At 49.5% G+C, this 25,911-nt stretch overlaps 1 protein-coding gene across 2 annotated transcripts in view; it reads left to right on the forward strand.

Moving 5' to 3' along the window:
- SORL1 (sortilin related receptor 1) overlaps positions 1–22,482 on the forward strand; it is a 48,496-nt gene extending 26,014 nt beyond the window's left edge. Inside the window, exons 20-48 of one of the 2 annotated variants that reach the window (XM_049799827.1) lie at positions 434–680; positions 1,146–1,284; positions 1,967–2,140; positions 2,316–2,429; positions 3,608–3,730; positions 4,404–4,523; positions 7,065–7,190; positions 7,404–7,511; positions 7,983–8,114; positions 8,371–8,502; positions 9,210–9,344; positions 9,727–9,882; positions 10,475–10,624; positions 11,035–11,163; positions 12,689–12,815; positions 13,377–13,546; positions 14,136–14,248; positions 14,607–14,711; positions 15,651–15,723; positions 16,939–17,021; positions 17,303–17,399; positions 17,986–18,170; positions 18,653–18,772; positions 18,874–19,038; positions 19,921–20,095; positions 20,641–20,747; positions 21,440–21,632; positions 21,750–21,962; positions 22,334–22,482. In XM_049799827.1, the coding sequence (XP_049655784.1) occupies positions 434–680; positions 1,146–1,284; positions 1,967–2,140; positions 2,316–2,429; positions 3,608–3,730; positions 4,404–4,523; positions 7,065–7,190; positions 7,404–7,511; positions 7,983–8,114; positions 8,371–8,502; positions 9,210–9,344; positions 9,727–9,882; positions 10,475–10,624; positions 11,035–11,163; positions 12,689–12,815; positions 13,377–13,546; positions 14,136–14,248; positions 14,607–14,711; positions 15,651–15,723; positions 16,939–17,021; positions 17,303–17,399; positions 17,986–18,170; positions 18,653–18,772; positions 18,874–19,038; positions 19,921–20,095; positions 20,641–20,747; positions 21,440–21,632; positions 21,750–21,962; positions 22,334–22,401 (3,979 nt within the window). In that variant the 3' untranslated portion in view covers positions 22,402–22,482. The remainder of the gene's footprint in view (positions 1–433; positions 681–1,145; positions 1,285–1,966; positions 2,141–2,315; positions 2,430–3,607; positions 3,731–4,403; positions 4,524–7,064; positions 7,191–7,403; positions 7,512–7,982; positions 8,115–8,370; positions 8,503–9,209; positions 9,345–9,726; positions 9,883–10,474; positions 10,625–11,034; positions 11,164–12,688; positions 12,816–13,376; positions 13,547–14,135; positions 14,249–14,606; positions 14,712–15,650; positions 15,724–16,938; positions 17,022–17,302; positions 17,400–17,985; positions 18,171–18,652; positions 18,773–18,873; positions 19,039–19,920; positions 20,096–20,640; positions 20,748–21,439; positions 21,633–21,749; positions 21,963–22,333) is intronic. The other variant, XM_049799829.1, reaches the window with a different exon arrangement.
- The last annotated feature ends 3,429 nt before the right edge of the window (positions 22,483–25,911 follow it).

Here is a 25,911-nt window from a genome sequence, read left to right on the forward strand (position 1 = left end):
CGTGGTTTAACCCCGGCCAGCAACTAAGCACCATGCAGCCGCTCACTCACTCTCCCCCATCCCACCTGAAACCAGGACAAAGAGCCAAATGTAAGTTACATTTTTCCAAGTACGGTTTTGCCACCGTTGCTGCACTGCAAATGTAGCGCTGACAAACCTGAGCTGCCTTTAGCTGCATGCACTAAAGCAAAGCAGATCAATGCAAGGTAACCTACAGCTGCACTCACACCACAGAACCTGCAGCTAAATAAGCCTCTCTGCTGCTTGTAGATCTGCTGGTGGTGTTCATTAGAATTGCAAAGAGTTCCCTTTCCAAAGGCATGTCTTGCAAGAGACGTGGAATGTAAAGTATTCAAATCTCTGCTTCATAACCTGTTTCCTTTTGATGAGCTGTTTTGTTATTATTTTGAGTAACCTCTCTGCCTGTTGTCAGGTTGATGTTCTGGACAGACTGGGGAGACTCCCGAGCTGGCATTTACAGAAGTGACATGGATGGGTCGTCAGCCGGGTGCATCGTTTCGGAGGGCGTGCGGTGGCCAAATGGCATTTCTGTGGATGACCACTGGATATACTGGACAGAAGCCTACATGGACAGGATCGAGAGGGTCGATTTCAATGGGCTGCAGAGATCCGTGATCCTGGACAGCCTCCCTCACCCCTACGCTATTGCTGTATTTAAGGTACGTATGCAGCGGGTCATTTCCAGTCGGTATGCACTTCCGTAGCAATCAGAGGTTGTCACGTGCATGGGGCGGGTGGCAGAAGAGCACTGAGCACGCTGGATTCGGAGGGTAGGAGCTGGCGTGATGCTTGCTCTATTTGCACTCCTGGCATGTTCCCACAAAGCCCTGAAACGAGCAGGCAGGTGCAGTTGAAACCGGGACCAACATCCAAGAGACATGCGGCTTTCCCAAGCAGCTGCACTGCACTATCTTCCCCAGATTGTTTGCCACTCAGCAGATCTGACTACTGCTTTGATTCCTGCTCAAATCCCAGCTCAGGTCTTCCTCTTCTTCTGCCCCTTGGGCTGGGGAGACTTTGCACGCTCAATCCAGGCGGTTAGGGTGGCTTAGCGCAGATAACCGCTGACGAGCACGGCCCCAGCAGCACTGCTCCTTGCGCTAAGAGCAAAGCCTGTGTTTCAGAATGAAATCTACTGGAACGACTGGTCGCAGCTGAGCATTTTCAGAGCATCCAAAAACAGCGGCTCAAGAATGGAGATCTTAGTCGGCCGATTAAATGGGATCATGGATATGAAAATCTTTTACAGAGGAAAGACAACAGGTAATCACGTGAGTGTGCAGACGATCTTTCCTGCGATCTAGGAATGCGTTTATCCCCCATTTCCACAAGTTCCCAGGCCACCAGGCCATCCCGGCTCACATTTCATGAGCCTGAATATATCCCCATTCCTGCAGGGTTTGAAGCGCTCGGGCACCGTCGTAAGGAATGCATTTCACAAGTGGTGCACCCTGCTTTTTGGCTGCCAGGAGAGATGCTCCCCATCAGGGAGAGAGCCCAGAGGGCACTCGGCTGTGGTGGCACCTCATAGTTTACGTCACAGACCATGGCCTTTCCGTGCAAAGTGCTGTACAGGCCAAAAAAAATATAGGGTCTCAGAGCTGCACGAACTTTGTCCTCCACTTAGTCATCCATCTGGGCTGTGATAATGTAGCGGTGGCATGATGAATGCGCTGAAGGGAGTGGCTTCATTTTCGGATGGCTAGAAGACCATCAAAGGGCTTTGCTAGTCAGCAGCCTGCAAGAGACTGGGAGGACCTTTAAGGCCCTTGGTCTCCCTGGAGCAGATAGCTCTGTGCATTTCTAAGGCCAGCCTCAGCACTCAGCGCTGCAGAACTGGCTCCTAATGGGGGTCTGAACCCAAAGTCTGGGTGAAATTGGGTTTCCCGCGGCGTCTCCAGCCCTCTATCCTGATGACGTCCCCTCCTCCCTGCCCTCTCGCCAGGGGAGAACGCCTGCATCACCAAGCCCTGCAGCCTGCTCTGCCTGCCCAAGTCGAACAATGGCAGGAGCTGCAAGTGCCCTGAGGGGGTGTCCAGCACCGTGCTGCCCACGGGGGAGGTGAAGTGTGACTGTCCTCATGGCTACAGCATGAAAAACAACACTTGCATAAAGGAAGGTAAAACCATGCTTAGTTCTTGCTGCTGCTTTATGTTGAGAGGCAGCTTCTGCCATTGCGAGAGGTCAGCACGACCTTTGTGCTGCCCTTTAGGTGAGGAGGAGTATGGCCTGTCTTCTGAAAGCTCAGTGCCATGCCTTGTGCCAGCTTGTTTTTGTTTTCCCTTTTGCACCAGAAAACACGTGTCTGCCCAACCAGTATAGATGCTTCAATGGGAACTGCATAAACAGCATTTGGCAGTGTGACAACGACAATGACTGTGGGGACATGAGCGATGAGAAGAACTGCCGTAAGTGTCCTACGGTGGCATTTGCCTGTCCAAATTTAGATGTCTGCTGTGTCAGCATTGCATCTGAACCGGTGGTCTATGCACCCTTCATAGTCACGGAGAGCAAGAGGCGCTCTGGGGGTGCAACTCACCTCCTCCTCTGACAGACATACAAAGCCAGTCAGATTAGTTGTGTCCTGCAGGGGCCAATATTTCCCTCTTGACCAGCTCAGGTGTAAATGTCTAAAATTCAGTGAGACTGATTTCAGCTGTCATGCGAGGGCGTGTGTTTGTCTCCTGCAGTAATTGTCTTCTGAGGATAATTGAGGGCACAGCCAGTGCCAAGGAAAGGAGTGCAGATAGAAAGTGACTTTCTGTCTGCATCATGCAGACACGGGCCTCTTGTTGAGCTAATAAATCAAGTTCACACATTAAAGGTGGAGGTCACCTTTTCAAGTAAAATTAGGGACCACCAATGCATGCAGAAGGGGCAGATGTTCCACAGCTTTGCAGAGGCTGAAGGGTTTGGATTAGTGCGCTGTGGAAAAAGGGCCGGGTTTAAAGTTAGGAATTGGTGGAGGACCAGGTGTTCCTGCAGACATGCCATTTATGCCCATTTTGTACTGATAAGGAGCTTATTTTCCTGCCAACATTGCGATACCTGTCAGCAGAGTCCAAGTTCGAGTTCATTGCCTGGCTCCAGGTGAGGGAAAGTCTCTGTAGGTACCCGTTCCTCTGCAGGGGTTCACCGAGGGGTCATCAGTTTGGCACAGGGATGCTGCCTTGGATAGCAATGGTCATGCCCAGCTTTGCCCCTCCTTTGGCTGCCCTGCCTGATCTCACTGCTTACTAAGCCCCTTTGCGGGGAGCACGCAGCTCTGCAGCCTCAGCTTTCTTGCTCCCTGGCTGGAAGGCACTGCCCCTGCCTCTCGAGTGGGCATGACGGTGGCAGGAGCTTCAGTCCTGATCCCCAGACAGACGGCTAACCCTGCTCTGCTCTGCTTTATGCAGAGTGCCTAATAATGACATTAAAATACAGTAACAGTAACTCAGGCTGCATTGAGCAAAGCTGGCAGGATGCTGTCCCTCTCCCTTCATTTCCTTGTACCAAGTACACAGACTCAGACAGCAGAAAGAGTTTCCTAACCACCACCTTAACCTCCTTCTCCTCCTCCTCCTCTCCCTCCCTGCTGCGTTAGCCACCACTGTGTGCGACACCGAGACCCAGTTCCGCTGCCAGGGCTCGGGGACCTGCATCCCACTGTCCTACAAATGTGACCTGGAGGACGACTGCGGGGATAACAGTGATGAACGTCACTGTGGTGAGTGCCCTTACTCAAACCTCCTTCCCTGTCCCTGTGCGAGGGCGGAAAACCCAGCAGTGTTTTGGGGCAGGGTGCTACTCGTAGACACTGTAGGGCAAAGCAGTGCTTTGCCAGATCCCCTTTTTTATCCTGGCTAAGAGCCACCTCCTCCCATCATTTACTGGTTACTGGGCAACGAGGGACAGGAGAAGAGAGCGAGGCTGTGCACTGGTTCTCCCCCTCGCTGTGGTCTGGGAGGGAGACTTCTGTGCCGTCGCCATCTAGCTCTCCTGCTCTGCTCCTTGGGTACTCCTGTGACCCAAAGGCAAATACTTGGTGGAGATTACACGCTGACCTTGGGCAGCTGCCCAGCAAGCACACAGGAGGTGCGGGTTTGCTCAGTGGTGCCATGTCTGTGGCCATCCACCTCCAGCTTAGCTGTTTGGAGAGGTGGGGTGCTGAATTGAAGGAGAGAAGGGGCTGGTAAACAGCAAGGTGGTAGCTCTTGGTCGTTCAGGGCTAGGGACGAGGCAGGAAAACATGCTTTCAAGATGAGTGTGCTTTGCAGGGCTGTCTAGTCTGTCGCCTCTGAGAAATCAGCCTCCTCTCCTCGGTCAATAGCCCTCGTGAAGCTTTCCTCCTCCTGTCCCCCGGCCCTGACAACATCTGAACTGTGTGCGCTTTTTTGCAGAGGCTCACCAGTGTAGAAACGATGAATTCAGCTGCAGCTCAGGCATGTGCATTCGTCTCTCCTGGATGTGTGATGGTGATAACGATTGCAGGGACTGGTCCGATGAAGCAAACTGCACTGGTAAGCACTTTGATGTGATCAATAACCTTCAGTTGCAAACACTCATTACTTAACAGCCTGAGGTGCTGTAAGACATTGGCCAGCGTCTTGTGCCTCGGTTTCCCTGCTCGGTAGCTGAGCCACACAGCAGGGCAGCCAGGCAGCCTGCATCTCAGCTCAGGGGGCTGTAACACTCCAAAAGCAAAGGGTTTCTTCCCTCCATTGCCTTCAACAGGCCTTAGGGCTCGCTATGAGTTTGCCCACAGCTTTGCGATGCTCACACAATGATCCAGCTCTGCTTTTGACTTGCAAGATTGCACAGACAGGCATGCCTCACTGCGGCGGCCATGGGGCCATATGTCTTCTGCGTATCAGCTGACAGTGGCTGTGCCTTTGAAGCTTCATTGAGTGGGGAAGTGGGTCTGTGGCTGCCGGGCAGCCAAAGAACGCCTCTGCGCAAAAAGGGCTCCCCCGTTGCACGGAAGCAGCGAACAGGCCACCGTGTGCTGATCGCATTTCACAGGTTGAACTCTGGCCATTTTCTTGCCGTTAAATACGTTGCAGGAAACAGGCACGTTCTTTGCAGCTTCTCCACAATCAATTGATCTGAAGGAGTGGCACATTTAGTTTGGGAAGCGGCTCCTCTTCTGAGTAGCCTCACTTTGCTCGGTGAGTTTGGAAATCTAAAGAGGATCTCATGAGTATGGAGTCACACGTGGAAGATCTGCTCTTTTTTTCCCTTACAACTCATATCAATGCAACCTGGTTGCCAGAAGTAGTGTTGTTCCTAGTTTATGCCTCTTGTGCGGCAAGTCCTGTGCCCCTGAGCCTCATTCTCTATTTGCAGTTGAAAGTCACAACTCTCAACCATGCTCAGCACCGCAGCATAAATCTGATGTTCCTCAGCAGTCTCCTGAGCTTAACACCCAGACAGAGCCTTTTTCTCATTAGAAAAGTCAACAGATAACAATGTATTGGTCTTTCCCATTAAAAAAACAACAGAAAAAACCCCAAACCAAAAAAAAACCTGCCCAAAAACCAACAAAGCCAAAAACCTAAGTATTTGCATGAGAAGAGAGTTCTGAGAGTAGGCAGTGCTTCAGTCCACCAGTGAAAGGCATAAGATCATACTTGGAAAGTACTACGTGGGATATTTCAAGATAAAAGCAGTGGTTTCCACACCACACGGCTGAGATCAGCCCATCAGAGGAGACAGGATGATGGGACCAGGGGAGCCCTGGGGGCCCACGAGAGCCCCCGGGGCTACAGGCACCATCCGGTATCTGCTCTGGCTGCAGCCCTGGCGCTGCCGGGACAGGCGGCAAGGCTAGCTGCTGTTGTGGGGCTCTGGCACGAGGATCTAGGAGATCCCTTTCAGGCCTCCGAGCTCCTGTGTGCTCACCTGCTGCGGCATTTGCCGTGCCTCGAGCATACGGGGTTTATAGCGTGGCGCTGGGGATCCTGGTCATTAGTATTCCCAGTGCATGGCTATATAAGAAGGTTTAATTTATATTGCTATCACTTATCTCTCACATGAGTTTCTCCAGAGAGAATTACTACAGGAAAGGAACCTACTTCAAAAAGCATATCGGGTTTGTAAAGCCTAAAGTTGAAATTATCTAAGAGGATCACAATTTTTGGAGAAACATTTCATCTGACTTCACCGCCTGCAATTATTGTTCTTATCTAAAATAATGACATTTCACGCTGAATACCTAATAGAATATTACTGCCACAAGACTGTAGTATTTTGAAATATCTGCAAGTGCATTCCACTCGCTAACCTAAAATTCAGTAGCATGCAATTTAATTAAGTTGAACATTGCTTTTCTTCTCAATAACAACGAGCGCTCTCCTGGCTGAAAAGCGATATTTTTCTCTAAAGTGACAACGTAGACTAGGCTTCAACCAAGATCCCCCACAGGCAGATATTTACATGACAGGAGCCTAAGAAAAGCCAGGGCCCTACTCCCTTGTAAAACCAAGGAGAATTGTATTTCTAATTGGCTTTAGCAACACAGAAAAGCCTTGCCTGCCTTATTAAAGGCCGTCTCTGCGTACGTCCTCCCCTGCATGGGGGACCCTGCCGCTCTGCCAAGGCTTGCTTGCTCTCTGTGACGTTTCTTGCCATCTCTGGCTAGATGTCACCACCGTCACTTTTGCCCAGACACACCAAGGACCGAGATCAAAGGGAAAGAGGCTCCTGGCTTTGGGAGAGCTTGCTAGCCTCCAAAAGCCATCCCTGAGGCGCAGCAGGCTTGTGAGCAAGCACGGCGCGGAGAGGGAAAGACCACGGCGTGACCCATGGAGAACGTGGACCCCCTCCATGAAGAACATGGACCCCCAGCAATCTCTTGCCCGGGGCCCACGGGGTGGTCACTCGTGGTCTGGAGCTGCGCTCGGCGCACGGCCTGCCTGCCATGGCGTGAAGTCCTGGCGCAGGCGGAGGGGGCGGGGGTGTGGGGCAGCAGGGCCCGACTCGACACGTGCCGCAGCTCAGCGGGGACGCGTCGGCACCCCGTGCTCAGGCACGGTCCCCCCCCCCCCCGGCTCTGGTTTCAGCAGTATATCACACCTGCGAGGCCTCCAGCTTCCAGTGCCAGAACGGCCACTGCATCCCGCAGCGCTGGGCCTGCGACGGCGACGCCGACTGCCAGGACGGCTCTGACGAGGACCCCGCCAATTGCGGTAACGCGTGCCGCGCGAGGTGGGGGCTCTGCCACGGGGTGGGAGGGATTTCTACAAACTTGCTGAGATAAGCCTGCAGCAAGCTCAGAGGGACGATTCCCATCCCTGCTGCAAAAGCAGGCGGACACAGGGAGAAGGCAACTGGCTTTTTGTAGCTAAATAAAGGCAGCTTTAAAAAACCCCATGCAACATCCACCCAATTCTGAATTTCAGAAAAAAAGTGCAACGGCTTCCAGTGCCCGAACGGCACTTGCATCCCAACCAGCAAACACTGCGACGGCATCAACGACTGCTCTGACGCCTCAGATGAGAGGCACTGCGGTGAGTACCGGGGCCACAGGGAGCTGGTGGGGCCCCGGCAGCAAGGGCTGACAGCCTTCAGGGTCTGCCAAAGCCCGTCCTGCTGGGAGAAAAGCCCTGGTGAGATAATGGGAAAGCCTTAGTTAGCATTCACGAGCCCCCTGGGAAATTGGCTGGTCTGCGTGTGTCAGCAAAAGGCGCAGTAGGCAGGGCTGTGACGGGTTGGGAGGACGCGCTGTCAGGAGCTGTATTCAGGGAGGTCATGAAACCTTTCCTGGTGCCTGTGCCAAACCGCTTGCACCCCGACGTGTTATCGGGCGAGGGCAGCCTGTGCAGGGACAGAGCTCGAGACATTTGTCTTGGATGCTTTCTGTAAATTCCTGAAATCTGGCTGCTGTGCTCAGGCCTGTGCAGATCACAGTGTGTGGCATTCCTGCTGCCAAGGACAGCAGAGGTGCCATCCCCTCTCCTCCTGACCTCCCATTTCTCCAGAACCCCTGTGCACCCGCTACATGGATTTCGTGTGCAAGAACCGGCAGCAGTGCTTGTTCCACTCCATGGTGTGCGACGGCATCGTCCAGTGTCGAGACGGATCAGATGAAGATGCCAGCTATGCTGGCTGCTGTAAGTTTGATGTTGTGCTCCTTTGCCGAAGGAGGGTTGGATAGAGAATGAAACCAGGGGCATGGAGAGGAGAGTGCCTTACCTGGGGTACCAGAAAGCTGCCAGGTCTCCTAAGAGTTGGCTTTGAACTGTAATACTCTGCTTATAAGTCTGCGATTGCCTCTGAGTGTGCTCCTTCCTTTCTCCTCGATGAGCTTTCCTCAAGCCCTTGAACTTGACACCAAACCTCTGATGTCCCTCCATGCCACCCCTGCAGCCCAGGACCCTGAATTTCACCGGACCTGTGACCAGTTCAGCTTCCAGTGCCAGAACGGCGTGTGCATCAGCCTGGTGTGGAAGTGTGATGGGATGGATGACTGTGGCGATTACTCCGATGAAGCGAACTGCGGTGAGCAGTACCTCAGGGTCTCTCGTCACCGTAGTTCCAGCCTCCTCTGAATTTCAGGAGCACAGAGTACTGCCTTCTTCATGTTTTACATACGCACTTGTGTGTATGTACATATATGCGTGTGTTGCATTCCACTTGCACATTTTGCAGGGTGTCTTACAGGCAGATCAGCATCATTTTCCTCATACTGCAGATAGGTAAACTGAAGCCCAACAAAAAATCCGATACGGCTGGCACATCCTGTGCTTGACTAAGTCACTTGTGACCATATTTACTCCACAGATTCACAGCCCAAAGCAGACAGGGAGTTTTCAGCCAAACTCAGTATTTACCACTGTTCCCTGGGTAGCTGTAGGAGCTGTACCCAGCCAGACGAAGCAGCTGCGTCTTCATTTCAGAGTTGCAGGGTTTGCTTCGCCATTTGTGCCGTGCTCTGTCTTAATTTTGCTGTCAGCTCTGGTTCTGAGATCATAGGTGGGGTCTGGCCACGAAGCACCCAGCACACAGACGTAATAGTGGTGGCAACAAGCTAGCGAGGGCTGTGAGGAGTGGGGATTCTGGAGACGAGCTGTGCTGCTCAGGCAAATAGATAGGGTGATGCTCTCTGGGCCAGCCGTAGCCCGGCCTGAGATGCTCCCAACACCTCGGCTGTGCTCAAGACTGGTGAGATAACGCTGGGGCTCACAGGACTCTCCTCTCATTGTCAGAAAACCCAACAGAGGCCCCGAACTGCTCCCGGTACTACCAGTTCCAATGCGGGAACGGGCACTGCATCCCCAACCGGTGGAAGTGCGACAAGGAGAATGACTGCGGAGACTGGTCCGATGAGAAGGACTGCGAGGGTAAGGGCACATGGTACTCTGCTCTGCTCACGGGAGCCCTGCTCGAGGCTGGGCTGCAGCATGTTGAAGGTGCACTCTCAGCATCAGCTGCCTTCCTGCAGGGCTGCTTGGGACAGCCTGCACCAGCCCCCGTGGCTCTGAAAATCCCCCATGAACGGGCTGAGCATGCACTCTCAAGCATCTTTTTACTCTGTGTTTTTGGAAATCGTGATTAGGAGCTGTGCAGATTGAATGCAGATGAAAACATTGGGCTTGTAATGCCTTGCCTGCTCCCCGCTTCCCTCCGCTGATAGCAGCTCCCAATCTGCTGGGAACAGGCACAGCTTACAGGCCACGTGCAGGAGCAGAGATCTCAGATCAGCTCTCCCCCGTGTATTTTTAGGTTCCCCAGTTCATCCCATTACTACATCGATCCCACCGACGTGTTTACCGAATCACTTCCGTTGCAACAGCGGCACCTGCATCATGAACAGTTGGGTCTGCGATGGCTACAAGGACTGCACTGATGGATCCGACGAGGAAGTCTGCCCGACTTCACGTAAGCTTTTCTCTTCCTCACCCCTTTCCTTTTTCTGTAGGATCATATCTGCAAGGACTGTTGGCCTTTCAGTCTCAGAGCCTTGCCAGATAACAGGGCTAAATTACATTGTGGTGCAAAAGCCTACCGTCTCCTCTCTCCCTGGGGTCAGACCCCCTGCCACCAGCTGGGACACTGCTCCAGCCCTGCAGGAGGCATGAATTACTGCCACAGGTCCCTGCTTAAATGCCATTGTGTCCGAGACTGTGTAAGATCACGGAGAGCGGGGCTGCAGGGTGGCTTTTCAGCTCACACCTACGCTGAAGCTAAAAGAGGAGCTGTTTTTTCCTCACTGCGGTCCTTGCTGAGGCTTGCCGAGCTCTGAGCTGGCGCAGGACATCCCCTGCAAACCTGTTGCTTTTCCAACCCTCTGCGGTCAGGAGAGAGGATGGCTTCGGCGTCAGCCCGGCAGAAGCCATCCACCTGCTAGATGGGGAGAGATTGCCATCTAGTGGAGTCGGGACCTGGGGACAGGTTTTGGACCCTTCTGGTGGCAGCGGCAGTCTGGCCTGGCCATGCCTTGGGTGGTTTCCTCACTCACTGCCGTGTGCAGGACCCAACGTGACGGCCACCTCTCCGGCGCTCCCGGGACGCTGCAGCAGGTTCGAGTTCGAGTGCCAGCAGCTGCACAAGTGCATCCCCAACTGGAAGCGGTGCGACGGCCTGCGGGACTGCCAGGACGGCACGGATGAGAGGAACTGCCGTAAGTGCAGGGAGGGGAGAGTGTCTCGCCTGGCTCTTCCCCTTGGGAAGCTCTTTGGGAGGACGGGGAAGCCACCGACGACTTTTATTGCTGGTGCAATCCTTGCAGTAAATGCAGCATTACAGTAAAAAAGAAATAAAAAGCCCAACCAACCAGTGCCAATCCTATTAGAAGTGCAGTTGTTGTTTTCCATAGGATAAGCTTCAGGTTCTTCTGATGCCACCATGCCAGAAGATGCAGCCAGAACGAGACGGCCCTATGACCGACACGCTCTGCCTGAGCTCCATCCCTGACATGCAGCCACCCCAGCATCATGCCTGCTTTTGAAGCAGCACTGACACTGCAAAGAGCCCAGTGCTGGTGAGGGAACTTTCCTGCCTTGAGTCCTGAAACCATTCTGCCTCTTTCAGCTACTCACAGCACCCTGTCGTGCCCTAATGGTTATAAATGTGAGGACGGAGAGGCCTGCATTATGGTGACAGAGCGGTGTGATGGATATCTGGACTGCTCAGACAGCAGCGATGAGAGGAACTGTACCGGTAAGCAGCAGCCCTCTCCCATTTCTCAGGCCCTGCTCTGTGTTAGCACGCAGAGGTGCTCTCCTGGATATGTGACCTTTCATTCACAACATCCTAGATGTATCTGCCTCCCTTTAGTTGTCCAAGCTACCTCCTTGCTCATTTATAACCAGCTGGGACAAACTTCCCGGCCAGATTCCACACTTGACAATTTGTTTTCCGGCAGCCTCAAACACAGAAAAAACAACTTTAGGATGGGTAGGAACAAAGCTGTCTATTTTACATGGGCCACAGGCGAAGCAATAGTCTCCAGCTCTGTCACCCTTTGCAAGGTGACCGTGGGAGCCATGGCACATGCCCTGCTGCCATCACTGGTCCTCCCATGCTGGTCTTTGGTGGCCCAGCAGAGGGAGGCAGGCAGGACGCATGCAGCAGCCCGCCCTGGGCAGATAACAGCGATCAATCGCTGTCTCTGGCCAGCCATGAGATTCCTACCGAACTGTTTGTGGGTTTGTGCATCAATCAGGTTTTAGTTCTTTAATTAAATATCGATTGGGAGAGGCTAGCAGGTTCAGGGGAGGGGGAAGTAGCTGCTGAGATTCACTGCTTGACTGCTACACCAAGGGGAAACCATCTCTTTTCTCTTGGATAGCTTGTCTTACAGTGCCTGTCCGTGGACCCACATGCCTGCTGGGTTTCATTTCCAGCCAGTTAGAGAAAGCGAAGCAGAGCAGTTTGGCTCCACTCCGCTTTGTTTCTGTACAGCACTAGGAATGAAGCTGAGCACCCGAGTGGGGCCAGGCCATGGCATTTGGATGCGGGCTCTAACACGCGGTCCCCAGAGGGAGAGAGAGGAGGGAATGACCTGGCAGGAGCAGGGTATGGATTTGGGCCATTTCAGATAAGCATCTCCAGTTCCCACCACTGCCAGCGCTGGATTTCACAGTGCCATTATCCCCTAAATGCCTCTCCCAAGGTCAGGCGGCAATTCAGCCAACAGAGCTCACTTCAAGGCAATCCCCAGACGACTGCCTTAATTACCAGCTTTCGCTTGGGTCCTTCTGCAGAACACGGAATGTGATAAGGAAAACCATGCAAAGAAAGACCCTGGATGGCTTACAGTGACAGCACAGATTCATCGCACAAGTAGCAGAGTGACTTAGCTTGCACTAATCAGTTGGCACTCGTGCACTTCCAAAATAACGTTGAAGAGTATTTCATCAACAGCCACGCTTTATCTTTTGTTAGGGGAAAGGAGATGCTGTATTTAGATGCAGCCTAAATACAACCAAGACATTCTGGGGAGAACTAAGAGTACCAGGGATACATTCCTGCTCTGAACTGCCTTCTGACAAACCCGCTCTTCTCCGCTGATAACGCCCACCTAAATTACACATCTAATTTGAATGGTGCAGATACTCCCTTCAGTCATACTACTGTTTCTACCTCCACATGTTGTTTGTGCTACGAACATAACTCCTGTTTCTGTTCTGGGCAAAGGGCTTGTTTCCTTCCAATAGACTAACTTTTCCTTTTGCCTGCTTAGATGACACAATCGTGTACAAAGTCCAGAACCTCCAGTGGACTGCTGATTTCTCTGGTGATGTCACTCTGACGTGGGCTCGGCCGAAAAGGATGTCCTCAAACTCCTGTGTCTACAACATCTATTACAGGTACACCGCCCATTAGACTGCATGATCCATTGCTATTCGTATCAAGTAAAGGCTAGGACAAGCATAAGCACAGGTATCAGTATGCCCATGTTTACAGCAAAGTACCATACAGAATCAGGCCTGAAAGACCAAGAGCTGCGCAATCTAGTTCTGCTTGAAAAATCTTCTAATACTAGGCTGCAAAGGAGACCCAAAATAGCTGTAACTAGGGAGCATTTTTGAAAAGCTGTATTTGTTTCCTCCACAACCGTTTACTCAGACAGTAATATAGCTATATTCAGGGTTTTTTTTTCCAGTCAGGTCTTGTCTTTGTGGGACTGTTAACAACAAGAACAAAGTCAAGAAATTAGAGCACAGCAGTTACAGGAAACCTCAGAGGACGGTGCTTATAAGTCACTAAGCTATGTTTAGTTCAGGCTTTCAGAGAGCACCTTTTCAAGCCAGTGGTGTGGCTTCACTGAAAAGAAAACTAAGCAGCAAGCTCTTAACATACAGATAGATGGTTTCACCCTTTGTTACTAAACACTGTCCTGACTGGAGGGGTGCGACTCTCTCGTACAGGACAGTTGGTGAAAGCATTTGGAAGATTTTGGAAACCCACAGCAACAAAACCAACAGTGTTTTGAAAGTCCTCAAGCCTGACTGCACCTATCAGGTCAAAGTCCAAGTGCAGTGTCTCAGCCGAGTCTACAACACCAACGACTTCATCACCCTCCGGGCACCCGAAGGATGTAAGCAGACCTGCATGGCTCGTATCAGTGACCTGATGCATGCCGCTTCAGCTTAGAAAGTAGATACTGCGGACGTATCCCCATTACTAACAAAGGGTGTCTTTCCAAAGGCCTGGGAATTGTGCTGGAGTGGGAAAAAGGGCTGCGGGTTCCCTGCCTAGAGTCGGTCCAGCACTGAGTCACCAGCCTGCCCTCTTCCCGGTGACTTAGTGGTTTAGGGTTTAGTATCACTGGGAAGTTCATCTCTTCTCGCGGTGCAGTGCTGAGCCTGTGGGACTGTTCAGTACCGCATGCAAGGAGCAAGATCTTTTCTAGCTGCAGAGTGGCGGTCAGGTGTGGGAAGGGATGTAAAATAAAGCAAAGAGCTTAGCAAAATCGTAGGTTCAGTGCAGTTATGAAAAAGGCTTCATTGCTCCAGAGGGAGGTGAAAGGGAATCAGGACACAACTGCAGGAATAAGACATCTCCCACGAGCCAGGACTGCTTGGCCATCCCCCTTTGTCCCCACCTTTCGGGGAGACCCAGCTTTTCCCTGGGTGATCTGGACACACAACTGTGACTGTCACTAACACCTCTGTTTCTCTCCCTAGTACCAGATGCTCCCTTTAACCTTCAGCTGTCCCTGAAAAAAGAAGCTGAGGGTGTGGTGACAGGCTGCTGGAGTCCCCCTGTGAACGCCCATGGCCTCATACGGGAATTCATTGTGAGTCCTGCTGCCCAGCAGGGCCGAGTCCAGATTGGCCATGGGACGAGGAAGGCTGCTGGGGGCTCACAGCAGCACGGGCTGGCCTTTCTGAACACAGCTATGTCTGCGGGGGGGGGGGGCGGGGGCAGGAATAGGACATTTCGTAGAGGAAATCTGCTGAGAGGATTGGGCAGGTTGGGAAAAGAAATGCTGCAGGGCTGCAGGTAGCAACACAGCCCTTGAGTTCATAATCTCATTTCTGGCTCCCTTTCTAAGCTTTCAGACTTCTTTCTACTGACATTTTGACACAGAGGGACCTGTCACCCCACAGTGTTGTTAACTGTGGAGCCCTCATCCCTTGTTTTGGTGCTCCTAGGTGGAATACAGCAGGAGCGGATCCAAGGAGTGGTCATCCCTTAGAACCACCAGGAACTACACTGAGATCAAGAACTTACAGGTCAACACATTATACACAGTTAGAGTGAGTATTTTTCAAAGTTCTTTCTATGCATGCTGCCATTACTTTTCACTGAGTGGTCTAAGTCCAGCACAGTCAAGTACAACAAGTTTGTTCTTAAAATCCTATCATTTAATGTCAACCCACAAGGGACCTTGGCGTTTTGCACTGCTAACGTATATAGTTTCAAGGCCTGAATTAAGGGTGTTGATTTGCTGCTTCTCCCAGAAGGCCAGGCTGTATTATGAAATCTGCACTACTAATTGCCCATTCCAATGACACTGCAATTGCACTGGAGCTGGGCCAGAGATAAATTTGGTCCTTACTGTATCACTGGGAAAAGAAGCAGATCTGCCTGCGGGGAATGTATGCACGTGGGAGAAGCTGGGTAATTATAGACAGAAGTAATAAGAATAGGAAATGAAAGTCTGCACAGTGAGCCCTGGGAAACATGTACTCTGCCATTGTCCATCCTCCCTGTGCTGAATGAGCATGGGTTCTTGGGGGAGTTCACTGGGAGGTGGGATAAATGTCTCCCCACCCCCCATGAAGTCTTTCCTTCCATGGTATTCCTTCCCGTACTAATTTGTTCCCAAATAAATCTTTGGAGCTAGATTCAGCGCTCACATGGACTTCATGGGCATGGTTCTTACCTCACTAAAGCTGATAGAGTCCAAAGCTCCTTATCTTGATGGACTCATAAAGATCTCATAAAAGAGCAGTTATCTGCAAAGAAGACGCACCTCCCTCCTCTTAGATTCCTTTAATTGACTTAAAGTAGTCTGGTTTATCTCTGTAATAAGCATTTTATTGCCAAGTAATTAAGCTATTGTTTGCTTCAAAGTCCTTTTCCCATGAGCTCCGCCATGTCCGTAACCTTGCTCTAACCTCATTCTCTGTTTGCATTATACAATGTTGGTGGCGTACATGTGTTCATATTAACTAACCCTCTTATTTGAAAAGGTTGCTGCGGTAACTAGTCGAGGAGTGGGAAACTGGAGTGACTCCAAATCCATAACCACCATAAAAGGCAAAGGTAAATGTTGTTGTTTCAGTCAACTCGGACAACGTAGCAAAAAGGCAGAATACAAGCCTGAACTGTTAGCATCAGCATGCATAACCACTTCCTCATCCTTTATTCTTCCCTACTGAGTGTTTTACACTATTTAACAGCTTTGCTGTACCATTTTGCTTAACTTGAGCTGCCTCAAAGTTCAGTGGCAAGTCTGAACGGGTCGCTGACTCTTCCTCTGAACTCTGCGGCACATAGGATGGATGTACTGCCCTGGAAGTGGGCGAGAAGCCTGTTCAGAAGGTGCCCCTCCCTCCTAGACTGCAGATGGATTCCCTCTGACTTGTGTAGGCTAGATCCTACCTTCAGATAGGCAAGACACATTACCACTAACTCCTTTGCTCTCACTGGCTGAAAGAATGCTTGCTCATTCTTCTCCCTCTTAGGTTATGATTATGATGCTTTCTGCATCTCGTGAAGGTTGGACCACTAAAAGACCACTAAGGCTCCCAAGAACTATCACAACATTACAGTCTGACAGTAGGTGAATTCAAACAACACAGTAAATCATTTCCCTCCAAACTGTTTTTAGAAAAGCCTTTTGAAGTCATTTGTATTCATGCCAAGTTTTTCTTCCAAACCTATATTCTGATGTCAAAATTGCCTGCTAATTTGGTAGATAAAACTGCATCCTCTCTGTGTTGACAAAGGAAGGAAAGAAAACACTATGCTACTAAAACTGCAGGATTCAGATAATATGAAGTACACGAGTACCTGGTGGTTAGAAAAACAGAGGTAGAAAGAACCATAGTAACTTTAACTTCAGGTTTTGCACGAGTGTTTGGCAGCCATCCCCACCGATAGTTCCTGACCTCCCTCACCAGTTCCTCGGAAGGCCAGAAGCTGTTAACTGGGATATGAGCTTGTCCCACTGAGTTCAGAAGTAAAATACCTGTGCCCAGACCTGTCTGCTTCCAGCCTGTGCTGAGCAAGGCACAGATAAGGCAGCTTTTGGGTGGCTGACGGAAAAAACGATGGAGGTGCAGCACGTCAGTATCTTCTCTGAGGGGAGAGACAAGCCTGTCTTGGAGACAGGCAAGGCTGGGGCTGGAAAGATGGGGCATTCCTGGTCTGAGAGCAGGTTGTCATAATGAAAGGCTGTATCTTACCTGTCCCCTCTCAATAAGTGTTTGTATTTCTTTGTGCTGCGGTAACAGCTGTTTCTCTCTTTCCTTCCAGTCATTCCTCCTCCTGTCATACACATTGAGAGCTACAGCGAGGACTCCATAAGTTTCAGCCTAAAAATGACTACTAATATCAAGGTAACATTTTTAACTTTACTTCCGAAACTAAAATAAAAAAAGGCCTGTGTTGGGTACATGGTAAATACTGGATAGGGTAAGCTGTCACCTATTTAAGTATTGCAGTAACTTTTTGGAACTAGTTATTTCATGCCAAATCATTTCTTACTACTCGTAAACCACACCAGCTCTCTTAATTAGGATGGAAAATACAATGCAAAGACTTTCAGCGGTGACTCTTTCACTGCATGCAAAAACAGCTGAACTGAAAGATCCTATTGTGTGCCCTTCCTGCTTGACAGGTCAGCGGTTACGTTGTGAACATCTACTGGACATTTGATACACACAGGCAGGAAAAAAGGACTCTGATCATAGAAGGAGAAAAGTCCATCCAAAAAGGTAAATTCTGTACAAAGTGTAAAATTCTGCTTTAGTCAACACCAAATGGAAGGTTATACAGAAGGTTGTGGTTTTTTGGTGTTTTTTTTTTTCAACTAGTAGTTTCTGGTTAGGAAAGAGTAAATCTGGAGAGGACAAACCAGCAAATCCTTGGCCTCTGTTTTTAGGACTTAGAGATTTCAGGCAGATTTGTGAGTTATCCCCCAGAGCCATGCTAGCCTTTTCTCATCATGTGGAATTCTGTTTGTGGTTCTTTACGCCGCAAAAGGTCAACAATTTCTTGGGCTTGTATACAGTACATATCTCTATTAATCAAATTTCTGGTTTGGAAAAATCTCTGGTGTGCACAGTCTAGATATGGGAAAGCATCCTGATACAGAAAAGCGCAGGCTAGGTTAGATACCAGAGTCCCAGGTGCTTCTGTATAAAGGAAATGACTCAAAATTAATGAAAACACAAACCAAGAGAGGCAGGCTCCTGTCTAAGACTGTCTGATGCTGCTGACCGTTTCCTAGAGCTCTCACCCATTGCAAGCCATTGCAGTACTTTGCCTCACCTAATAGGGCATGTTTCTCTTCTTGCTCAGTGGCAAATTTGACAGCACACACCCCCTATGAAATTTCTGCTTGGGCGAAGACGGAGCTGGGTGACAGCCCTCTGTCTTTTGTACATGTCGTGACCAGTGGGACAAGACCTGCATCACCAAGTCTCAAAGCCAAGGCCATCAACCAGACTGCAGTGGAGTGCAGCTGGACCGGACCGAAGAATGTCGTAAGGCACCAACTCTCTTTTCTCACCAGCCAGGATGGGGTCTAGCTCAGAGCCTCAAAACACAAGCAAAATCTTAAAACAGGATCATTTGTAGGGATTTAATTGCAAGGCCCTGAAAATTTTATGCTCAAAAAACGAGAGAAAGCACCTGCTGCCTCTTAAACAGAAACAAGAAAAGCCTTCTTGTTGTCTATTTATTCAGCCGCTGATCCAGTGGAGAATTGGCTGAAACACAGATAGCATGATGCTCCGGTGGTCTTTCAGTTGACTGCTGTGTTATCAGAGCTGAGCCCAGGGTTTTAGGGTGGGGAGTGCAGCAGCAAGTGGGCAGGCTGAACCTGAACTTGGGCAGGAGGGAGTGCCCTGAGGAAAAAGGGTCTTTGCATCATGTCCCTAAAAAGTGGCAGCCAGTGAAAGTTCCCCGGGGGAGCTTCAGCCCTTGGCAAAATCTGTACCGTCCCTGTTGTGCTCTTCCTCCGCAGGTCTATGGCATCTTCTACGCCACATCCTTCCTCGAACTGTACAGGAGCCCTCACAACACCACCACAACCTCCCACAACGTCACTGTGATCGTGCAGCGGGACGAGCAGTACCTGTTTCTGGTAGGCTTCCTTTCCATTCCCACTCCTACCTGCACTGCGGGCTGTGGCTTGCTAACCGAAGGGTGCAGGCACAGTATTAACCGCTGTCTCATCCCTTGAAGGTCCGTGTGATGTCTCCCTACCAAGGGCCACCGTCCGACTATGTTGTGGTGAAGATGATCCCCGACAACCGCCTCCCCCCTCGGCACCTCCACTCGGTGCACACTGGAAAGACATTCGCAGTCATTAAGTGGGAATCGCCCTATGATTCGCCCGACCAGGACATGGTAATGTCTTAGAGCGCTTTCTCCTGTCCCTCTGCACACAAACCCCTGCCTCAAAGACAGATCCCTGCCCTGCTGCTGATGGAGACCAGAGTCTGAGATCAGGCCTAGCCTCCATCTAGTCACTGTCAAGATGCTGACGCCTCCAGAACCTGCATTTCCTCTCTTCACATTACTGGCCATGAGCTCAGGCCTGTAACATTCACGTTGCATTTAAAAAGAGTCAGGTCTGGGATATCTTGCTGACTGAGTCTGATAGCAAACTCGGGCATGTGCTAAAACACCTTTCTGGGCTTTGGCTTTGCCCCGGAGCCCCGGCTGGCCGGTGCCTGAGCACAGCCCGCGGGCCAGCAGGACAGGCGCCGGGCCAGCTGGGCTGCGGGCTCTGCCTCCCGCTCCAGCCATGCTGGCGCAGCCCCAACAAAGCCCGGTTCTGTTTTCTAGCACGCTGGCGTACGGTCAGGTCTCGCTCCATTGAAGGCAAGTAATTTTCTCAGCAAGCTTTCTGCTCCTATTCTGGTCCAGAGACTTTAACGGCAAAGGTTTCAGGTATAAATCTTCCTGGCAAAACTGGAAACTGACAGGACAGGAGTTTGCATTGCATCCTTGTGATTCATTAAGAAATACAACCTGAGATTCTCCTCCTGCCCTCATCTGCTGTTCCAGTAACTGTGTTTTCTGTATCTGTAAATACTGATCTCGGGCAGGGATCCAGCAAGTACAGCAAGAGGCTTGAAATCTTACTTCCCAGGCTTTCTGTAGAGCGCAGTCACGGTTTAATTCAAATTTTGCCGCCCTCTCTAATGTCCTACCGTTGTATGAGATTGCTAGCAAGTCTGCAGGAAAGTAAGATCTTTCATCGTGTGTGCCTTTCCCCCCCACCAGTTATATGCTGTCGCAGTTAAAGATTTAGTAAGAAAAACAGATAAAATCTACAAAGTGAAAACCCGGAACAGCACAGTGGAGTACACCATTAAGAAACTTGAACCGGGAGGCAAATACCATGTGATTGTTCAACTGGGAAATATGAGCAAAGAAGCCAGCATGAAGATCAGCACAGGTACAGGAAAGAGTACTGCTGGGTGGGTGCTGGGGTGAGTCCTTGCAGCAGTCTCCACTAGAGGGAATCCAGCGCCCATCCCACACACCACCCATCCCACCCCTGCGCTGCTTGGAGGCTGCAGTAGTGTTTCTGCATCGCTTAGTCCTCTTCCACAGCCAAAGCCCAATTCCGAGAGGCTTCCCCTGCAGCTCCCAGGGAAGGCAACTAAACCCCCGAACAACAGCAGCGGAGAGAAAGCCTCTCAAATGATAGACAGGGAGTTTTTCCCCTGCCCAGATGGAGATGGGAGAGACACCTGTTCGGCTGGCGGTGTAGACACCATGAGGTACCATTAAGGTCCTACCATAAAAAAAACACTGAAAAACTCCTACCAGATTACATGTCCCAGTAGCCTCTCCTCCAGTACAGTCCTTTTCTAAGCAGAGTATTGCTCTGATCCCTAAGAAACGCTACATCTCAGAAGTGACCCCATTGCTGTTTCTCAGCCAAAAGTGTCACCAGTGTTAAAACCTAACTTGCCTGCCATTTTTTCTCATTTGCAGTTCCACTGTCTGCACCAGACGCCTTAAAAATTATAACGGAAAATGACCATATTCTGCTTTTTTGGAAGAGTTTGGCATTAAAGGAGAGCAATTTCAATGAAAGCCGGGTAAGTTGCACTGTCTCTCCTGTCCTACGGGCCGTGTTTCAGAAAAACCTAGAGCAGAGCCTCTGCAAGGCTCCTTTCACAGACTCTTTAAAATACACCGGTACACTCTGCTCCCTTTAGTGTCCTTGATGAGCCCTCTACATAGAGCTCACTTCAATTTGTATCATGACTAGGGCACGAAAGCTGATAGATCCAATCGGTCACCTTTTAGGAACATAATTATGCTCTTGAAAAAAGTCAACTGTCACAGGTGTGAAAGGACTGGGAATAGGACACTGCCCCGCTGTGCCGGGAAGCACAGTGGTAGCGTCTGAGAATTGTCATGATTTAGCCTTTGATAGAAAATCTCCTACATGTTCTCTGTCAGGGTCCGGGCAGGTAGCAAACTATGCCAAAAAAGCAATCACCGCTACTGGACTCTGTGTTTTGGGTGGTCTCGGGTGGATGCTAAGAACAGAGTGAACCAGACAGACCGCAATCTTCTCTCCTCCCTGAACTGGCCGAGGTCAATGCACACTGACAGGGATGCCTGCAGGAGGGTCTACATGGCTCTCTCCCAACTGATAGCCCAACGCATTTCATCAAAGCTAGATTCAGGAGATAAAACAAGTTTCAAAGCCCAGTTGGAAGGAGCAAACCTGACCTCTGCAGCTGAGTGATTCGGGGTTTGTGGTTTTGTCTTCACATCTCAGGGTTATGAGATTCACATGTTTGACAGCTTGATGAACATCACAGCTTATCTCGGGAACACCACAGAAAACTTCTTCAAAGTTTCCAACCTGAAGATAGGTCACAACTATTCGTTCACTGTTCAGGCCAGGTGCCTGTATAGCGGGCAGATGTGCGGCGAGCCGGCCACGCTTCTCTATGATGAACTAGGAACTGGTAAGTCCCTGGCATTTTCCCCATCCTCCTTAACAAAGACTAATGAAAGCCTCGCAAACTCACTAGAGAAATGTGGTGTTGGTTGCAAATGGCTCTTCTCTCCCTCCCTAATCTTAGGTGAAGACTCCTCTGCAGCAAAAGCCGGTAGATCGACAGACGTTGCTGCCATCGTGGTACCGGTGCTGTTCCTGCTGCTGGTGACCCTTGGGATTGGCTTCGTGGTGCTGTACATGAGGCACAGACGGCTACAGAACAGCTTCACTGCCTTTGCAAACAGCCACTACAGCTCCCGCCTGGGTTCGGCCATATTCTCCTCGGGAGATGATTTAGGTACGTAGCCCTTTGTTTCATGCAGTGGCATTTCAGGACAGCCTTAAGGGTGCGAAATTGGTGCAAGACCTAACTTCTCTGTCATGCTTTGGGCCACCTTTGGCATAAAAATCTCTATGGATTTGATCTTGTCCTAGAAGTACAAAGTTGGCCCAGGACAAACGTTTTCAGCAACTTCACTTAAACCATTCCCTCTAATGCAAATCAGTTAAAACCCGAATATAACAGGTATAACAAACAGGTAAGAGCATGAGCAAGGCCACAGTATACTGGTTTTGAGGGCAGATTTGTGGCCAACTTTGGTAGCCTGTCCAGTCGTGCCCTGTGAAATGCTGAGGGTGGCATAACAGCACTCTGGGTTTGTTTTTCAGGAGATGAGGATGACGAAGCCCCAATGATAACTGGATTTTCAGATGACGTTCCCATGGTCATTGCATGAAGCGCATTTCTGACTGTAAAAACCAAATGGTGTAAATATTTTATTTGATAAAAATAGTTGATTGTTTATTTTAAAAATGCACTTTTGAGTTGCAATATGTTATTTTTATATGGGCCAAAAAAATTTTAAAAATACACTTTGTAGTAATCAACTGTGAATTGCAGACTAGGTTGGTTCAGTAACAAATGGCTTTGATTTAACATTAATTTAGTCTTACAAGGCTATGCTTGCTGGGCATGCTTTTAAGTCTGTGAGATATTTTCCGTTGACTAAATTGGCTACTCGTTTTATTTTTCTAAGACAAGAATAAATTTATTTAAAAAAAAATTCAGGAGATTATATATGTAGAGAGAGATAAGTAATATAGTCCCTGAAGGTTTTGCTTTTACTTTAAAAAAAAAAAAAAATCCTTTGGACTTTGTTTTATATGAAAGTGTTTTTGTTGTGTTAATTTATTGGGAAATCTGCTTGAGAACAGATTTCCAAAGTCGTCAGACATTGTACACATTATTGTGTAGAACATGTGCCACTTTATCTTGCAAGGCAGTAGTATCTTGGCATCTCCATCATTGTTCTTGCCATGATAATAAAAATCCTTATTTTTACATATTTTTCCCCCTTATTAAAGGACCCAATCTTTCAGCAATCTCAGAGCCCAAGTCAAGATACTGCAGCATACTTTATGTGTGAGTTTAGCTTCCTGCTGCTGTACCTATAAGCCAAAAGCATCCCTACCAACTCGTGCTGCCAAGGGTCATGCAAACCCTTGCACGTGAGTGTGACACGCCACGGGCCATTAGCAGGAGGGTTTCTGGAGTTCTGCCCGCAGGAAAGAAGTTATCCCTGGGCAGCAGCACTGTGCATGCGCCCAGGCTTTGCAGTTTTGACCCTTGCTTTCAGGCGTACAGTAACAACACACTGCACCCTCCCACCCAAACCCCTTCAGAGGGCACCTGCAGTTACTGAGCTGCTGCCCATGCCCGTCACGCGTGGCCTAATTAATCTGTGGTTTACGTCAATAACGTCACTGAAAAAAATCTGCCACCACCTGAAGTTAAAGCGCACACCTCAAAACACGCTTCCCAGCTAATCAGGACACCTTTCCTCTATGGAGCTTCTCTAAGATGCTAGCAAGTCAGTGGGACGGAAGGGGGAGCCTCCACTGTGCGCAACTGGGAAACAGCTTCAAATACAGATTTTCCACAGTCATACAGAGCGTTAATTACTAAACATCTGAATTCATTTCGTTTACAGCAGGGATTCGATCCTCCTTCATTAGCATTTCCTAAAAGCAGCTGTAGTTGTACCTTCAGCTTTAGAAGGAACATATATACACTCGTATATATTATTTTCCCATCACTAGTCATCTCACGTTTCCAGCAGACATAATACTGGCTACAGAGCTAAGCAGTAGAAATGTCTGGTTACCACTGCCGAGCTTTTTTTGTGATAGCAAAATGTGAATCTCGCCACAAATCCAACTACTTGCCAACCCAAGAGCGATGACACGAGCGGATGTTCACTGATCACGCCTGTCCATGCTCTATATATGCAAAACTTCACACCAGTAAAACACAGCACACTGTCTTGTCACACTGTTTTCTTTGTTTAAACCAAAAGTATTTTTGCTGTGTAAATTAAGTTACAATTACAGTCTTCCTATAGATGAAATGAGAAAGGCAAACTATGTTTTGATATGCGACTGATCCGTTTAATTTCACGTACAGAAAATGTACAAAAAGTTGAAGTTCTGTATGGTTTGATACTCTATAGAAATACTAACTCTATTTTCAATTACTGGTGTTATCATTCCCAGTGACAGGTTTTTTCCCCCCAAAGCTGGGACCAAACTATAACCAGATTTTTATAAGTAGCAGCAAGCTTGCCGAGTTGCAATATTTTTACCTTGTCAGTGGGTCAGGTGCTGTTCGGGAGTAAAAATTTCGAGTGAATCAACCCAGCATAGGTAGCTCAATTTGCATAGAATTACAGCTACATAGAGAGTCCAGAATCTGACCCAGAGGCTAAACTATGCTAAAGACATAAATCAAAAGTTTTTATACGGGAAAGAAAGCCTAAAAGCAGAGAGAGTATTGAACCCCTTCCTTATTAAGCAAATATTTCTGGCACAGGTAACTGAAAACTACAGTACAGTGTCCCAGAAGCTGGTACCTCTCTGGTGAGAATTACTATTGGTTAAATACTGCTGCTTTACTCCTCCAGGGTAAATCCTGCTCCAGTAAGGCGAGTGGAATTTATCCCACCTCTAGCTGGAAGACTGATGCCAAGGGGAACCCTTGTAACCACTTTGTATTCTGCAGAAATCCCTTGGCTGGATGCTTTCAAGCATCAGCTGGGGGACAGGTCACTTCTGGCCACTCTGAAAGGCTCCTTTGTACCCATGGCCCAGCCACACTCACATGGAGCTCAGTCTATTGCCAGCAAAGCATTTTGTTGTAATACTGTACTCAAAAGCAACGCTCTTGGTTACCTGTGCCTCACTAACGCATTGCGGGCGCAACAGAGCCCCCAGTGCTCTGTCTGCAGAGTCGCCCCTGCATTGCACAGGGGTTTGGGGGCACGTCGGCAACCAGGCTTTGTGCAATGCTGAATTTACCTTATGCGGACAGTACTGTAATGCAGAGGCATGCCCTACCCTCCGAGACTTTCCCTTCATTGCAAAAATCACCACTGTGCTCTCAGCAAAGCAACTTCACAGGGCTAGTGTATTTTATATATAGATAGAGAAGTCCAAGCTCCAGGCAGGGAGTGAGCAGGATAGATGCAGTTCTGGGGAAATTGTATATTTTTATGAACTTTTGAGGCACGGAATCTTGTTCACAGAGACATATAGGGGGTGGGAGGGTTCTTGTGTAAATATGGTACATGGATGTGGATGCATATTTTGTTCTGGTTTTGTTTCAGTAGCCTTATGCAATGTGACACGACTCGTTGCCCTAACTTTTGGGAGGTGACTTGGGTTTACCTTGTAGGAACCCAGTGAAATGTTTGGATCCACAAGGAAAAAAAAGGGGCTATGGGAAGTACCCTGGTTAGAAGGAACTTCTTCCAGTTAGTTTGTGTTTGCATCCGTTTCAGATTTCACCGCAGATGCCCGCTGGTACTCTGAAGTCCATTTGAATGAAAGACTAAGGTTGAACACTAAAATCTGGTGGGTCTTTAGGACCATGAGGTTTGTTTTGCTTCGGCTCAGGTTTTTTTGAGGGGGTTTTGCGCAATTTTCGGGGTGGGGGTTTTGGCTTTCACAAGAAAGGTCAAGGAGGTGCCATTTCCCAGGTTTGAGATCTAAAACACCCGCTCAAGGTCAAAAAAAGTGATCCCTTTCAGCCTGAATAAATCGTATCGCTCCTTCGTCCGCCGGCTGCCTCCTCTGTAAAATGGCTGCGGCGAGCAGCTCGCCCCAGCCCCGCAGTGACCCGCACGCGTGCCCACCTCCCCAGATCCCAGCACCCGCTCTGGGCGCACGCAGGAGCCAGCCGGAGCGTGAGC

This window comes from Accipiter gentilis, chromosome 5, assembly GCF_929443795.1.
Source record: "Accipiter gentilis chromosome 5, bAccGen1.1, whole genome shotgun sequence".
NCBI lineage: Eukaryota > Metazoa > Chordata > Aves > Accipitriformes > Accipitridae > Astur > Astur gentilis.